At 38.8% G+C, this 17,175-nt stretch overlaps 1 protein-coding gene across 10 annotated transcripts in view; it reads left to right on the forward strand.

The window, feature by feature from the left end:
- Nucleotides 1–17,175, forward strand: part of LOC139760650 (zinc finger protein zfp-1-like) — a 172,715-nt gene that overhangs the window by 39,728 nt on the left and 115,812 nt on the right. For 6 of the 10 annotated variants that reach the window (XM_071684147.1, XM_071684094.1, XM_071684114.1 and 3 more), the window contains 3 exons: nt 6,170–6,249; nt 9,269–9,463; nt 9,938–10,135. In XM_071684147.1, coding sequence (XP_071540248.1) covers nt 9,416–9,463; nt 9,938–10,135 — 246 coding nt within the window. In that variant the 5' untranslated portion in view covers nt 6,170–6,249; nt 9,269–9,415. Of the gene's footprint in view, nt 1–6,169; nt 6,250–9,268; nt 9,464–9,937; nt 10,136–17,175 lie in introns of those variants that run through there. The other 4 variants (XM_071684165.1, XM_071684105.1, XM_071684136.1 and 1 more) reach the window with 2 other exon arrangements.

Below are 17,175 nucleotides of genomic sequence, written 5' to 3' on the forward strand. Positions count from 1 at the left end.
TTATATATGCCTTATACACATAGCCTGAAGGTAATTTATACATTATTTTTGATTATTTTGTGCATGAAGCAAAAGTGTGTGTAACACGGAACCATCAGAAAGCTAAGGTGTCACATCTCAGCCACCCATGTGGAAATCTGTGGTTGTTTGGCAGCACCTTCATTCCTGACCCTGAATTTATTTGCTACTGATAAGCAATCATTTTCTTACACTTATTCACATGCTTGTACTTAACAGTTAGAAAAATGAAATACCATTAATACAATGAAGAAATAATGTTTAGGTGTGGAATTTTCCACTTATAATGTCATGTCGCTGCTCAGAAAGTTTTGGATCTTGGAGCGTTTTGGACTTTTGGATTAGGGATGCTCAACCTGTATTAGTGGATTATGAGAGGTGGGTGATTATTCGTGCTAATGCCCCAGGAAATGAGAGGAATAAAGGGGAGAGGGAAGTGTTTTGGGGGGAGCTGAGTGATTGCATCAGCAATTTTGGCACGAGAGTTAGAGCATTAGTGATAGGTTATTTAGTGGGTAGTGTGGGTAAAATTGTAGATGAGGGCATCATTATAGAAGGGTCATGTGGTACCCAGTGTTTTGAATGAAAATGGTGAACACCGTTTGGAGCTGTGTACTTGTGATTAGGGATACCTTGTTTAAAATGTGGATCATACATAAGTATGTAGTTGAATAGGGAAGATGGAAAGCAGCTTTATTGGATAATGCATTAATTGATAGTCATGCAAAAGAGAGACTCTTAGATATGAATGTGCTAAGAATAGCAGCTTGTTGGGTGTTTATTCATCATCTGGTGGAGGCAAGGGTGAAAGTTTTTAGAGACTTTAGTGAAAGAGGAAATGATATGGTTGGGAAAAGGGTGGTAGAAGTGAGTGAGTACAAGTGGTGATGTAGTGGTTAGCATTCTTGGCCGTGATGCATTCACAGGCTGCCCAGGGTCAAGCACATAGTTTTGAATCCTGGTTTTGGCAGTTGGTCCACAGTTAACCCAGCAGTTTGTCCATCCCCTAGTGGTTGGTTGATCAAATGGGTACCTGGCCCATGCTAGGATATATATGATTATAGGTATATTGGGTATATATGATTATATAGTTGCCCATGCCGTCTCAGCTAACATAGAACATGGAACAGATGCCAGGAGATATTGAGTGTAGAATGGCAAACGATGTGAGTAAATGAAGTTAGGGGAGTGGGTGAGGATTATGAAGTGTTTAGGGAAGTAGTGCTTACATGTGCAAGGAAGTTGAGTGGCATGCAGATGATGGGAGATGGACCTCTGAAAAAGGATAGTGAGTGGTAAGATGAGGAAGTTAAGTTGCTAGTGAAAGAGAAAAGAGTAGTGTATGGACATTATTTGGAGGGAAGGAGATGTACAAGAAAAAGTGTTAAGTCAAATGACAGTTGTAGGGACTGAAAAAGAGGCAGATGAGAGCTTGGATGAGCAGGTATTAACACACTTCAAGGAGAATTAGAGAATGTTTGGAAGGTTCATAGGGAGAAAAAAAAGATAAAGAGAACTGATGGGGAGTCATTGAAAGAGGAAAGTGAGGAAGTGGTAAGAGGCAGAAACGAAGTGAAGATGGCGTGATTATTTTGAATGATTGTTAAATATTTTTGATGATATGGTGGCAGATGTGGGTTATTTTGGACATGAAGGTATGCAGAATGAGAGTCATAGCAAATGTTATTGTGAGAAGATTCACTGCAGCAATGCAGCTAGAGTGGATGGTATTGCAGTTGTATTATAATAGGGATATTTGTGTTGTTGATTGGTTAGTTAGAATTTTTAGTGTAAGTATGGCTCATGGGAAGGTGCCTGTGGATTAGCAGAAGGCTTGTATAAGTTTGTTGGTTTTCTTGGTAAGTTGTATGGAAGAGTGGTAACATGCACAGGGCTTCAGGAGGAATTATTTAGCTTCAGGAGTGGTAAAGGTTGTGTGGATCTGCTGTATGCATTGAGGAATGTTTTGCAAGAAATATTTACAAAAATAGTCAGTCTTTTTATGTGGCATTTATGGATCTGGAGAGTGCATATGATGGGGTTGAGAGAAACGCTTTATTGGAAAGTGTTGCAGATATATGGTATAGGAGGAAAGCTACTGTAAGTATTCAGGATCTTTTATCAAGAGAGCAAGGTATGTGTGTGAGTGGGAAGAGAGTAAGGGAAGGTGTTCCAGGTGAAGGTGGGTCTTTGGCAGGGATTTGTGACTGCTATGGTTGTTTAATGTGTCTGTGAACAGGATGGTGAGGGAGGTGAGTGCAAGGGTCTTGGAGAGAGGAGCAGTTATGCAATCTGTTGGGATGGGAGGGCCTGCTGACGACACTAATGTCAGATTTGAGTAACCTGCAGCAGAAGCTGATTTCAGAGTTTGGAAGATTGTGTGAAAGGAGTAAGTTGACAGTAGAGGTGAATAAAGCAATGTTGCTAGGTTTAGCAATGAAGAGAGGGAGGCTGATTAGGGTATGAGTTTGAATGGTGAAAATGAGGGGGGGGCAGTCATTTTCAGTTTGCAGATAACATAGCTTTATTGGGAGAGAATTGAGAATAAGTGTGAACAATGACGTAATGAGGTACTGCTGGGGAGCATAATAGGATGACTTAAATATGTGGTTAGATGGGAAGAACATGGAGTAATTGGAGAACTTAAGGTATCTGAGAGTGGATGTGGCAGCAGGTGGAACCATATGAGCTGAAAGTGAAAGGTGGAAGGTAAGGAATGTGTGGAGGGAAATGTCATTATATGGAAGGGAAAAGACAGGAATATTTGAACTGCTAGTCCAGTGTTTCTTAGGTGCAAGTCTTGGGCCTTGAATGCAAAAGAAAGGGAAGAGATGGATGTGTGGGAAATGAAATGCCTGACGACAATCCATGGCATGAGGTGTGTTGATCATGTGGAAAACGACATTGTCAGAAACAGGTATGATGGTTAGCATGGGCTGACTGGTGTATGCTGAAATAGAATGGGCTCATGGAGAGGATCAGTTAAGAAAGAATGACCAAAGGAATTTTGTGTAAGAAGTGGAGGGAACTGGGTGAAGCAGTTACATATGTATGATGAGATTTTGCTCTCTGACATGGGTGGTGCATAGCATTCACCACATATGCCAACAGCATATGATGTTCCCAGGTGGTTACCCATTAGAGCAGATGTTCTTAGGTGATTACCCAGCACAGTGCTAACTAGATCCGGCATATTTTTTTTTATAACTTCTCTGGCACTAGATCCAGCATATTTTACCTTCGTTGACTGCATTATAAATGATGTTTCCAATATGGTATGGCTGTTGGTAGTACCTGCCGGTGAGTACATGTAACTAAGTACTGCTTTTGGCAAGGCTTGCATGTAGAGAGAGACTGAGGAGGAAATAGATGGATGGTGTGACAGAGACTTTGGGTTATCAGGGTCTGAACATTCAGGAAGTTCAGTGTATTGCATTGTATGGTTTAGAGTTATGTGGTACAAGAGCTGTAGTGCCACATGCTGTCAACATGCTGAACCAGGGAATATGAAGTGGTCAACTTAAACCATGGAATAGTTGTTGGGTTTGGCTGTGGATGGATGTGTACAAAAGAAGCCTGTGTTAATTTGTTCTTGATGCCACCTTATTAAAGGAGGTAAGACAGTTAGGTATCAGAGATATGTATTTTTGTGTGATTGGCAATTAATTAAACATCGCTGACTTGAGGTTAGTTGATTTTACTTTTTCTGTCTTTATACTGATGTACTTTCTCTTTCTTATAGTGTGGGTGGTTTTAAGAATGCTCTTGGTATTACAGCCTCCCCATAACCTCAAACTGAGTTGTGTGTTACATTCATAGGACATAGATGGATCTCACTAAAGTTGGAGTTATTTGTTATCAGTATCTTAAGTGTGTGTAGTTAGATGAGTATTCCCTATGTGGGATGCTAGTTAACTAATTGGGTTGTAATAGTCTTGTTGCTGTTGTGGTCAGGCTCAGGTTCCAGTTCATATTGGAAGTCACCTTGTTGCAGTATGCCATTTCAAGTAAGTTTTGATTTTATTGTTATATGATTTAAAGGAAGCAAGATACAGGCAGACATTGTAAAGTAATGGTTACCCATATGTACATGATGCTTAAAGCAATTTGAAAAAGGGGATGCAGATAAAGTGGATGTTAAAGAATTTTATAATTGAAGATACCTCAAGGACAGGTACATTATAAAATGACAAGTTAAAGCCACCTTCATTTGGTTAACCATGGAACAAGTTCATTGTTTGCCTCTTTTTGTTATATATATATATATATATATATATATATATATATATATATATATATATATATATATATATATATATCCCAGTTGTTTAGATATCCCCAGTCCACAAATTTGAGAAAAGGAAGTCATTGGGTGTTTATGTGTGTGTGTGTGTGTGTGTGTAATTACCTATTTGTACTCCACAGGGGGGGAGTTTTAAATTTTTTGGGCCCTGTCTCTTGAACATTCTCTACTATCTTACAACATGTTGAATATGTATGCTGTCTACATTAACCATGTCCTCAGTCATTCTGTACCATTCATCCACCTTTTAAACTATAAATTTTTACTTTACATCCTTTTTAACAAGTTCCTTGCTTAATTTCATTTTATGACCTCTGATTGGTCTATCCCAACATATCTTAATCTGTCATCCATCTGTTTTACAAACTTTAAGATTGTGATCAGGTCACCCCTCACTCTTTTCTCTTCCCTCTTCCAAGGCGGGTAAATTTAACTTCTCTCTCCTAACTAGTACCAACTTTGTTGCCCTCCTCTAGATCTTTTGTTGTACCTCATTTAGCTTCTTAAGCTGCAGAGACCAAGCCTGAGAAGTATATTTGATGGCTATTCTGATATATATGAGGAGACAGTTTGTCTCCTTAAATATTCTCCTAATATGGGACTCTGGTGACAGGTTAGAGACAGAGTCCTTCTTAAACATGGAATCCAGCTAGATAATGCTCATTTTCAGGCTGTCTTTCTTTCTGTCCCATCCTCATTACTTTACAGTTGCTTAGGTTATATTTCATCTGCAGTGTTTCAGATTAATTTTTAAGTCTGTTTATGTCCCTTTGTAAGCTGATGAAATCCTAAAATTTTATATCCTTTATGACTTTGCATCATGTGAAAACATATTCAGAATGAAGTCTGTACTTTCAGGCAAGTAGTCATTACATAGATAAAGAAGAGTAATTGTCGCAGAACTGAACCTTGTGGCACTCCACTGGTCACCTCAACCCATTTGGAAAAGGCTTCTTTAACATATGTTCTTTGCTTCCTCCCACTGAGATAATCTTCATATTCCTGCCAGGTGATTCAGCTCCTTAACCTCCCATGCAGTACAGTGTCAAATCCTTGCTGGCAGGCCAGATACAAATTGTCTACATAGCCTTCCCTTCTGTGTGTGTGTGTGTGTGTGTGTGTGTGTGGTCTGTAAATTTAGATAGAGACAGGACATAGTTCTGTAAAAGATTTTTGTATTTAAGACACTTGGGATAACTTGATGTAATCTAAATTTGCTTTAATGAATTTCTAAGAAAGTGATCAATCTTATTAAAGGTGTCTTGTCATCCTCATATGTCATTATATTTTCAATATAAGTGGTATTTGGTATGTTATTCTACATTGATAGTAAATTTCATTACTTGATTGTTTTACACTAGATAGAAAGTATCTTATGATACTGATCAAGTAGCTTTTAAGGTAAAATGCATAGTACTAAGATAATCTAATTTTTACTAGTAAGACAGATAAGTTAGCTAGCTAAGACACCAGAATAGTTTTATATGTAATGGATGCTTTGGATAAGTTTGAGCAGCTTATCACTGTGGTTCCTTGTAGATGCCAAGTTGAATTTATAAGAAAACTCACCCTGTTCAGACTTGTCAAGTTTTGCTCGTTATAGTTCTCCTTCATTCTGGAAAAGTAGTTTTCTCAACACGCATGGTATAAACTTGGTTGGTATGTTTTATAGTCAACCCATTTTATCTGAGCCAAAGTATGAGAGTATCACTGAATTTCTTTTAGTCTTGTGAAAAGTAGTTTTATCAGTTAATGGAATAACTTTGGAGTAATTGATTTCTGTTTAGTTAGTGGAATTTACTTTGAATTTATTAATTTCAGCCTTTTGAAACGTAATTTTTGTTGCAGCATGTTATGGTATAGTGACAGTGCCTACTGGAGCCTGGTTTTGCCGCAAGTGTGAGAGTCAAGAACGTGCAGCAAGAGTTGTAAGTATCTTTATTTATACTTTCTGCTTTGTATTTGCAGTATACTGTAATAAAGTAATTTTATGATGTCCCCTGTTGATATGATGCGTACTGCAGACTATTGATATGATGTGTACTGCAGACTGTGTGGCTGGCATTGATTATAGGATCTGATTCCATCTGTTGTTAAGGGAGATTTTGCTTCTGTAGCTAATCATGCAGAATAAACATTATTTTGCTTGTATATCAAGGGAACCACAGATGTACAAAGACATTTTGGAATCCATTGTTAATAATATTTTCAGATGAGTTGTCAAGCTTTTCAGGTAATCTAAGAATATCCTCAGTTTGGAATTATGATTTAGCCCCTCAGGAAATTTTGTATGTACACTACATGAAATCCATGATTCTAATGGAAAGTATGAATTTAAGGTGTATGTAAAAGGGTAATCTTTTGAAAAATTCAAAATTAATTTCATTGCTTATGCATAGCTAAGTAGAACGGTCAAACATGATTTAAGTTAGAACAGTGTTTTGATGGATTATATGGAAGAAGGATGCATTATACATGACATCTAGGAAGTGGATATGAGGAAATGAAGCTTTCTTCATCCATTTCCACCACCACCACCACCACCAGATACCTCACTATGTACAAAATGTTGAACAAGTTTGAATGAAAAATATTAATAGGCTTCTTTTATTGTCCTAGAATAAAACCTATCTGGGCCTGTCATTTTATTTACTTTCCGTCCATTTCTTTGCTGATAGTATATCTTTAAATTCTATGTCAGTATGTTGCAGAAGGTTTTTCTCTCTTATCGGTGGAACTGGATTTGGGGTTTGAGTTTTATCATTAGTACTAGATGAAAATGGAAAATAGAAATTTTTTGATATTTGACATGGTTTCATTGTCTTGAACCAAGTCATTACTTTCTGTAATTATTGAACTATTTGACTAGGTGATGACTTTCTTGCTTCTTACGTAAGTGTATTACTTTGTAGGGTTTCTTTTCTTATTTTCGGATCTGTGCATTTCTTGACTTTTTTTTATATGTTAGCAGAGGTGGCTCAGGCATTGCCCTAGTCAGGGGGTGGCGACTTTTTCCTGTGGGGTGAGGGTTGGTGCTGGGAAATGGATAAAGGCAAGCATGCATAAAGTGCATGTGTATGTAGGCATATGTATGCAGGTTATCCATGAGGTAATGAAACACGATAAGTTCCCAAGTGCACTTTCGTGTAATGATCACATCAGTCAGTTGAAATACAAGGAAGAGATGTAGCTAGGACACAATTGGAAAACAAGCATTACCTTATGATGGAGTTTGGATTGATGCATTCGAGTCTGATAACATGCATGTCATAGAATTTTATTGTGTGTACAGGAAGGGAACTGTTTGCAAATTTTGTTTATAATAAAGCTATCCAATTTGTATAGACTTCCACTAATGTTGATATAAGTTGGATAGCTTTATTGTAGACACAATTTGTGAACAGTTCCCTTTCTTTACCACTTAATAGAATTTTATGTAGTGTGTTACCAGACTCGAGCGCATCAGTCCGAACACCACCATCTAGTGACGCTTGTTTACCAATGGCGTCTCTTCCTTGAATATCAACTGAATGTTGATTTTCTGCAAATTTTTAGTATGGTGTTTCTTTTTATTTTCTGACTTGCAAATATTTCACCTTACAAATAGGGTCCAGCAAGAGAAACTGTTCATATGTTGGGGCCCCCTGTATTTTTTTTCTTATGCTTTATATGCTCAACATACACACAATGTTATTATTTACATTGACACAATGGTACTTATACTCCTAAATGAAAATGATAACCTTATTTTCATGAAAAATATGAACAGTAATGCTAGAGAATGTTTCCTTTACAGTAAAAATTATGATTGTAGTTGCTGCATAATTCTGGCTTCCCACTGTGATGAAACAGTTAGATTTTCTTTGATGACTTATGGGTGACTGTGATGTGTGATATTATTTCTGGGTATGTTGTGAGGTTGTAATGATATCAGTGGATCAAAAGTAGAGTCATATATCTACTAGGAATTTGAAAGAGGGTATGAAGGTTTAGAGCCACGGTTGTGGCTTGGTGCGACATACACCAGTGATCAGCAACAGATGTGGCTCGCCATAATGTAAGGGATGATATTTGTCTTGCTTTTATTGCTATATCAAGACCATATGGCTTTTTGGTACCCATCATACCTTAGGTAGATGTAGCAGGGAGGAACATTAGATAGTAGTAGTCATTAGGAATATTAGATAGGAGCCTTTGCAAACACTGTGCTAGACTTTCCCTCTGCCAGTGGCCTGTTAAGGGTGAGGCACTGAAGGCTAAGAAGCAGCAATGGATTCTTTAGTAATAGAGTTCCAATTGGAACGGACATCATAGAGATAGATAGATCATACCTTTGAAACTTGAAATGAGTTGTTCTTTCCAGTGGCCCATTGTTGTAAATGTTTTACATACGAAGTACAGTCTGAGTGTAGAGCTCTTGATTTGTCTTGGCCATTAATTTTGCAGATGAGACAGGTTTGAAAGTGTTTTCTCACTTGCTGCATTGGTTAATATTTTGTATCTGTTTGGTGGTAGTAAAGTATTCACAGAAATAACAAACAATTTAGCTTATTTTTATGTGTCCAAGGTATTCTTGAAATATGAAAGGAAATAACATAATTTGACGTACACAGAGAATAGATAAACTGAAAAGGTAACATACACAGAAGTAAAAAATGCACTACATTCTGTTGAACTAGATGTCAGATAGCAAAAGCAAATAATCTAGAACTGATTTTACCATATGTTCTTAAGAGCAATCTTTAACTTCCTATGTACATAATTCAGTTATTACAAACCGGTGTACATGATAGTTATTTGTTATTGAAATACTTTTTTTTTTCAAAGTGATATCAATGTCAGCCACAAAGTCTTGGCTCATTATTTCCAAGATACTGCCATAACTCCTACCCCTCCCACCCTGGCACCCCAAACCCACTGACACCTACCCTATGGCCGCTCACCCAGCACTCAGGCGGGAGGCGCATTTTTTCGCAGAGGTGCGAACTGTGCCCGAGTAAAGATGGCGCCCTCAAGCGTACTGACTCGGGTGGTTGGGCACATGTGGTGTGTGCGTTGTACATCCCCGAGGTGCGCTTTGGGAATGTCACCACCATGGAGCCCATCATGCTCCAACTTATTCCTCAAGAAAGGTTCAATAAGGTAGGAGGAAATCATATTGTGAAAAGTGTGCATGCATGTTAGTATGCATCCAAGAAGATACATATGGAAAGTATATTTTTGTATGTTTGATTAGCATGCTCATTTTGTTAAATTTTAAGCACATTGTCATTGTTTTAAAACAAGTGTATGAGGAATTAAGGCAAAATTCATCAATTTCTTTTTCCTAACTCATATCAGAGTGTATTTTGAATATGGTGAGCAGTGTTGGATGAAATAAACTTTTTGGTGTCATTCTTATGTTTTGTACTTTATCATTACTGTGTTTGGAATAATTATGATTGTCATATTATGAAGAGATGAACTACACTTTTCAGTTATACTCTGAACATGTATTGATTGGAAGCTGTTTTATAAAGTATGATGAAAGCTGTCTATATTTTGCATTTTGTGTAATGTAATTAGATGCATTTGATGTGCTCAGGTATTATGGAAATGATGATTTTCTTCTTATAGTCATGCTACATCTGTGAAGAGAGTGGCAAAGAAAACAGAGCTACAATTGGTGCATGTATGCAGTGCAACAAATCTGGATGTAAGCAGCACTTTCATGTAACTTGTGCTCAGTCTATGGGTTTACTCTGTGAAGAAGCAGGGAACTACCTGGATAATGTTAAGTACTGCGGATATTGCCAGTACCACTTTTCAAAGCTGGTAAGTGAAAGACTTTCCCATCCTTCAATCTTTGATTGATCCACGTTACTCCTTTCTTTCAGGGTATGGATGTATACATATATATATATACAAGGGGCAAGTATGAAGTCTGTTGGGGATGAGAGAGCTTGGTAAGTGAGTCAGTTGTTGTTTGTTGATGATACAGCCCTGGTGGCTGATTCATGTGAGAAACTGCTGAAGCTGGTGACTGAGTTTGGTAAAGTGTGTGAAAGAAGAAAGTTAAAAAGAGTAAATGTGAATAAGAGCAAGGTAATTAGGTACAGTAGGGTTGAGGGTCAAGTCAATTGGGAGGTAAGTTTGAATGGAGAAAAACTGGAGGAAGTAAAGTGTTTTAGATATTTGGGAGTGGATCTGGCAGCGGATGGAACCATGGAAGCGGAAGTGGATCATAGGGTGGGGGAGGGGGCGAAAATTCTGGGAGCCTTGAAGAATGTGTGGAAGTCGAGAACATTATCTCGGATATATATATATATATATATATATATATATATTTTTTTGCTTTGTCGCTGTCTCCCGCGTTTGCGAGGTAGCGCAAGGAAACAGAGGAAAGAAATGGCCCAACCCACCCCCATACACACGTATATACATACGTCCACACACGCAAATATACATACCTACACAGCTTTCCATGGTTTACCCCAGACGCTTCACATGCCTTGATTCAATCCACTGACAGCACGTCAACTCCGGTATACCACATCACTCCAATTCACTCTATTCCTTGCCCTCCTTTCACCCTCCTGCATGTTCAGGCCCCGATCACACAAAATCTTTTTCACTCCATCTTTCCACCTCCAATTTGGTCTCCCTCTTCTCCTCGTTCCCTCCACCTCCGACACATATATCCTCTTGGTCAATCTTTCCTCACTCATTCTCTCCATGTGACCAAACCATTTCAAAACACCCTCTTCTGCTCTCTCAACCACGCTCTTTTTATTTCCACACATCTCTCTTACCCTTACGTTACTTACTCGATCAAACCACCTCACACCACACATTGTCTTCAAACATCTCATTTCCAGCACATCCATTCTCCTGCGCACAACTCTATCCATAGTCCACGCCTCGCAACCATACAACATTGTTGGAACCACTATTCCTTCAAACATACCCATTTTTGCTTTCCGAGATAATGTTCTCGACTTCCACACATTCTTCAAGGCTCCCAGAATTTTCACCCCCTCCCCTACCCTATGATCCACTTCCGCTTCCATGGTTCCATCTGCAGCCAGATCCACTCCCAGATATCTAAAACACTTCACTTCCTCCAGTTTTTCTCCATTCAAACTCACCTCCCAATTGACTTGACCCTCAACCCTACTGTACCTAATAACCTTGCTCTTATTTATATATATATATATATATATATATATATATATATATATATATATATATATATATATCTTTTTTTTTTTCTTTTAAACTATTCGCCATTTCCCGCGTTAGCGAGGTAGTGTTAAGAACAGAGGACTGGGCCTTTTTTGGAATATCCTCACCTGGCCCCCTCTGTTCCTTCTTTTGGAAAGTTAAAAAAAAAAAAAAAAAAAAACGAGAGGGGAGAATTTCCAGCCCCCCGCTCCCTCCCCTTTTAGTCGCCTTCTACGACACGCAGGGAATACGTGGGAAGTATTCTTTCTCCCCTATCCCCAGAGATGAGAGAGCTTGGGAAGTGAGTCAGTTGTTGTTCGCTGATGATACAGCGCTGGTGGCTGATTCATGTGAGAAACTGCAGAAGCTGGTGACTGAGTTTGGTAAAGTGTGTGGAAGAAGAAAGTTAAGAGTAAATGTGAATAAGAGCAAGGTTATTAGGTACAGTAGGGTTGAGGGTCAAGTCAATTGGGAGGTGAGTTTGAATGGAGAAAAACTGGAGGAAGTGAAGTGTTTTAGATATCTGGGAGTGGATCTGTCAGCGGATGGAACCATGGAAGCGGAAGTGGATCATAGGGTGGGGGAGGGGGCGAAAATTTTGGGAGCCTTGAAAAATGTGTGGAAGTCGAGAACATTATCTCGGAAAGCAAAAATGGGTATGTTTGAAGGAATAGTGGTTCCAACAATGTTGTATGGTTGCGAGGCGTGGGCTATGGATAGAGTTGTGCGCAGGAGGATGGATGTGCTGGAAATGAGATGTTTGAGGACAATGTGTGGTGTGAGGTGGTTTGATCGAGTAAGTAACGTAAGGGTAAGAGAGATGTGTGGAAATAAAAAGAGCGTGGTTGAGAGAGCAGAAGAGGGTGTTTTGAAATGGTTTGGGCACATGGAGAGAATGAGTGAGGAAAGATTGACCAAGAGGATATATGTGTCGGAGGTGGAGGGAACGAGGAGAAGAGGGAGACCAAATTGGAGGTGGAAAGATGGAGTGAAAAAGATTTTGTGTGATCGGGGCCTGAACATGCAGGAGGGTGTAAGGAGGGCAAGAAATAGAGTGAATTGGAGCGATGTGGTATACAGGGGTTGACGTGCTGTCAGTGGAGTGAATCAAGGCATGTGAGGCGTCTGGGGTGGACCATGGAAAGCTGTGTAGGTATGTATATTTGCGTGTGTGGACATGTGTATGTACATGTGTATGGGGGGGGGGGGTTGGGCCATTTCTTTCGTCTGTTTCCTTGCGCTACCTTGCAAATGCGGGAGACCGACAAAGTATAAAAAAAAAAAAAAAAAATATATATATATATATATATATATCTGGAAGTGGATCTGGCAGCGGATGGAACCATGGAAGCGGAAGTGGATCATAGGGTGGGGGAGGGGGCGAAAATTCTGGGAGCCTTGAAGAATGTGTGGAAGTCGAGAACATTATCTCGGAAAGCAAAAATGGGTATGTTTGAAGGAATAGTGGTTCCAACAATGTTGTATGGTTGCGAGGCGTGGACTATGGATAGAGTTGTGTGCAGGAGGATGGATGTGCTGGAAATGAGATGTTTGAGGACAATGTGTGGTGTGAGGTGGTTTGATCGAGTAAGTAATGTAAGGGTAAGAGAGATGTGTGGAATTAAAAAGAGCGTGGTTGAGAGAGCAGAAGAGGGTGTTTTGAAATGGCTTGGTTACATGGAGAGAATGAGTGAGAAAGATTGACCAAGAAGATATATGTGTCGGAGGTGGAGGGAACGAGGAGAAGAGGGAGACCAAATTGGAGGTGGAAAGATGGAGTGAAAAAGATTTTGTGTGATCGGGGCCTGAACATGCAGGAGGGTGAAAGGAGGGCAAGGAATAGAGTGAATTGGAGCGATGTGGTATACCGGGGGTTGACGTGCTGTCAGTGGAGTGAATCAAGGCATGTGAGGCGTCTGGGGTGGACCATGGAAAGCTGTGTAGGTATGTATATTTGCGTGTGTGGACATGTGTATGTACATGTGTATGGGGGGGGGGGGGTTGGGCCATTTCTTTCGTCTGTTTCCTTGCGCTACCTCGCAAACGCGGGAGACAGCGACAAAGTATAAAAAAAAAAAAAAAAAACAATGAAAGATTGGCAGCCAGTTATGTTTTATGTTTAACTTGAAGTCATCTTACCAGGAGGTACTTAGTAAAGTTAAGAACCTTAAAGGTAGGGTGGAATTTAGTGTGATATTCATTAAATGCAATCAAGGAAGAGGTAGAAAAGCAAAGACTACAATGAAAAGACAGAAAACTGTGAACATTTCATGAGGCAAGAGGATAGATAGAGCACCCCCCTTATGCACTGTATGGTAGGAAATTTCAATGACAGGTGGAAAGTAATGTACTCAAATTTTTGTGTACAAATGATTAGTGATAAAGAGCTGGAATTCAAGCATCTTATTAGGGAAAGTGCACCTGATATTGTTGGAGTTTTGGAATCAAAGCTTACTAAAGAGATAAGATCTCACCTATTTTGCTTAGAGGGGTACATGATAGTATGGGAGGAAAGACAAGGCAAAGGAGGGGGAGGATTGGTCATCTTCATAAAAGATAGCCTTGAGTTTAAAGAAATAGTGGAAGACATAAGGGGAAGAATAGATATAGGAAAGAAATACATAGTGATGTTGATATTTTATAATCCTCCAGAGTAATGCTGTGATCCAGAACAAATATACAATGATAGAAAAGAAGGAACAATCAGGATGGCACATGGAAAGATTGGCAGCCAGTTATGTTTTATGTTTAACTTGAAGTCATCTTACCAGGAGGTACTTAGTAAAGTTAAGAACCTTAAAGGTAGGGTGGAATTTAGTGTTATATTCATTAAATGCAATCAAGGAAGAGGTAGAAAAGCAAAGACTACAATGAAAAGACAGAAAACTGTGAACATTTCATGAGGCAAGAGGATAGATAGAGCACCCCCCTTATGCACTGTATGGTAGGAAATGGCAATGTCAGGTGGAAAGTATGTACTCAAATTTTTGTGTACAAATGATTAGTGATAAAGAGCTGGAATTCAAGCATCTTATTAGGGAAAGTGCACCTGATATTGTTGGAGTTTTGGAATCAAAGCTTACTAAAGAGATAAGATCTCACCTATTTTGCTTAGAGGGGTACATGATAGTATGGGAGGAAAGACAAGGCAAAGGAGGGGGAGGATTGGTCATCTTCATAAAAGATAGCCTTGAGTTTAAAGAAATAGTGGAAGACATAAGGGGAAGAATAGATATAGGAAAGAAATACATAGTGATGTTGATATTTTATAATCCTCCAGAGTAATGCTGTGATCCAGAACAAATATACAATGATAGAAAAGAAGGAACAATCAGGATGGCACATGAAAGATTGGCAGCCAGTTATGTTTATGTTTAACTTGAAGTCATCTTACCAGGAGGTACTTAGTAAAGTTAAGAACCTTAAAGGTAGGGTGGAATTTAGTGTTATATTCATTAAATGCAATCAAGGAAGAGGTAGAAAAGCAAAGACTACAATGAAAAGACAGAAAACTGTGAACATTTCATGAGGCAAGAGGATAGAGCACCCCCCTTATGCACTGTATGGTAGGAAATGGCAATGTCAGGTGGAAAGTAATGTACTCAAATTTTTGTGTACAAATGATTAGTGATAAAGAGCTGGAATTCAAGCATCTTATTAGGGAAAGTGCACCTGATATTGTTGGAGTGATGGAAACAAAGCTAACTAAAGAGATAAAATCTCACTGTTCTCCTCAGAGGGGTACATGGTAGTAAAAAAGGAAAGATAAGGCAAAGAAGGGGAGGGAATGACCCTCTTAATGAAAGACTTAAGTTTCAAGAAATATTGGAAGACATTACATAAGGGGAGTTGTAACTGCAGAGAAGTACATAGTGGTGTTGATATCAAATACTCCTCCAAAGAAAAGGTATGGTCCAGAACAAATTATACAGTGATAACAATGATTGAACAATCAGAGTTGCACATGAAGCAATGAAATACTCACCTCTTGAATAAGGTAAAACAGCGATAATGGGGGACTTCATTTGTAAGAGACAGATTAGGGGAATTTGGATTATCTTAAAGATAGGAAGTCATGGAGATGCAAGGTTTTAGAGTGTACACAGGAAGACTTACAAAACCAACATATCAGTGAGCACACTAGGATGAGAGGGACTGATATACTATCATTGCTAGATCTTATCTGCACACATACCTGCATAGATGTAGAATATACATTATACTCCGGTTGGAAGAAATTATCATGAAATACTTGTTTGACTGAGGCAGATGAGGACATAGCAGAGTGGAGCTGAAACAAGATATATAGAGGAGATTCAGTCTTGAAGACTTGACAGACCTCAGCAATTTTTGTGGTATCATACTTTAGATTGGGAAATGGAGTTTAATAGCCAGGAAGCAGAGCTTTGTTGTGGGAAGTTATGTGAAATTTACATGGAGTTGAGACATGGATACCTTAAACCTCATATGCAGATGGAATGTTAAGAAAATGGACTAGAATGCTTATTAAAAGAAAGCAAAAGAGCTTTAAGGTGCTTAGTGATGCAGAAGTTAGACAGCACTCCAGCCAGCTGGCATTTGCAAGATATAAGAGTGCAAAAAATTAGTTTAGGAGGATAACAAAGGAATAGCATAGAAACTTTGAAAAGAACATTTTGGACAAGGCAGGAGAAAATCGAAATGTCGTAAATTCACCAGGAATCATTTCTCAGTCAAAGAGCAGTTAAACAGGCTTAGGGATTCTGAGGGAAAAAATGTAAAAGGTGTTGTAAAAATATGTAATGAACTAAATAATAATTTCAAAGGTGTTTTCACAATGGAAGACACTATGGCCCCATCACCAGAAAGATGGAATGGGGAGGAGGTTTTGGAAATCATTGAGATATCTAGAACAGATATTGACAGAATACTAAAAGGACTTTACCGACCCATAAAAGGCTCATGGCCCTGATTATATTTTAACAATATATATGCAGATATGCAAGGTAAACCACTCTACATACTGTTTAAGATGTCATTAGAGAGAGGCAAAATGCTAAGGGAATGGAAAAGGGCAAACATCATACCTGTCTAGAAGAAAGGAGACAGGGAACAGTCGTTTGAACTATAGGCTGATCTCACTAACAAGTTGGTGTGTAAGGTTGGGGAAAAGATTATAAGAAAGCAAGCAGATGACTTTCTACATAGGAGAAATTACTTAGCTAATGAGTAGCATGATTATAGGGAGGAGATCGTGTATAACAAACCTCTTAGATTTCTACATGAGAGTAAGTCTTGTCTTAGACAACAGGGAAAGGTGGGTAGATTGTTTATATCAGGACTGCCAGAAAGCATTTGAAACTACGGTGGGTAGATTGTTTATATCAGGACTGCCAGAAAGCATTTGAAACTACCATAAAGAAAGTGATTAAGAAGCTAGAGCATCAGGCAAGAAAGAGGGGGAAATTCCTTCAATAGAGTGAATGTTATCTTGGAAGAAGGGAACAAAGGATGCTTGTCAAAGAAGCTTTCTTCAGATTGGTCTAGGAGACCAGTAGAGTGCTACAAAATTCTATTTTGTGACTGTTACTCGTCTTGAGTTATGTAAATGACTTGCATGAAGTTGTGGACTCCTACCTTGGCATGTTTGCAGATGAAGCAAAGGTTATACA

Source organism: Panulirus ornatus, chromosome 3, assembly GCF_036320965.1.
Source record: "Panulirus ornatus isolate Po-2019 chromosome 3, ASM3632096v1, whole genome shotgun sequence".
Lineage (NCBI taxonomy): Eukaryota > Metazoa > Arthropoda > Malacostraca > Decapoda > Palinuridae > Panulirus > Panulirus ornatus.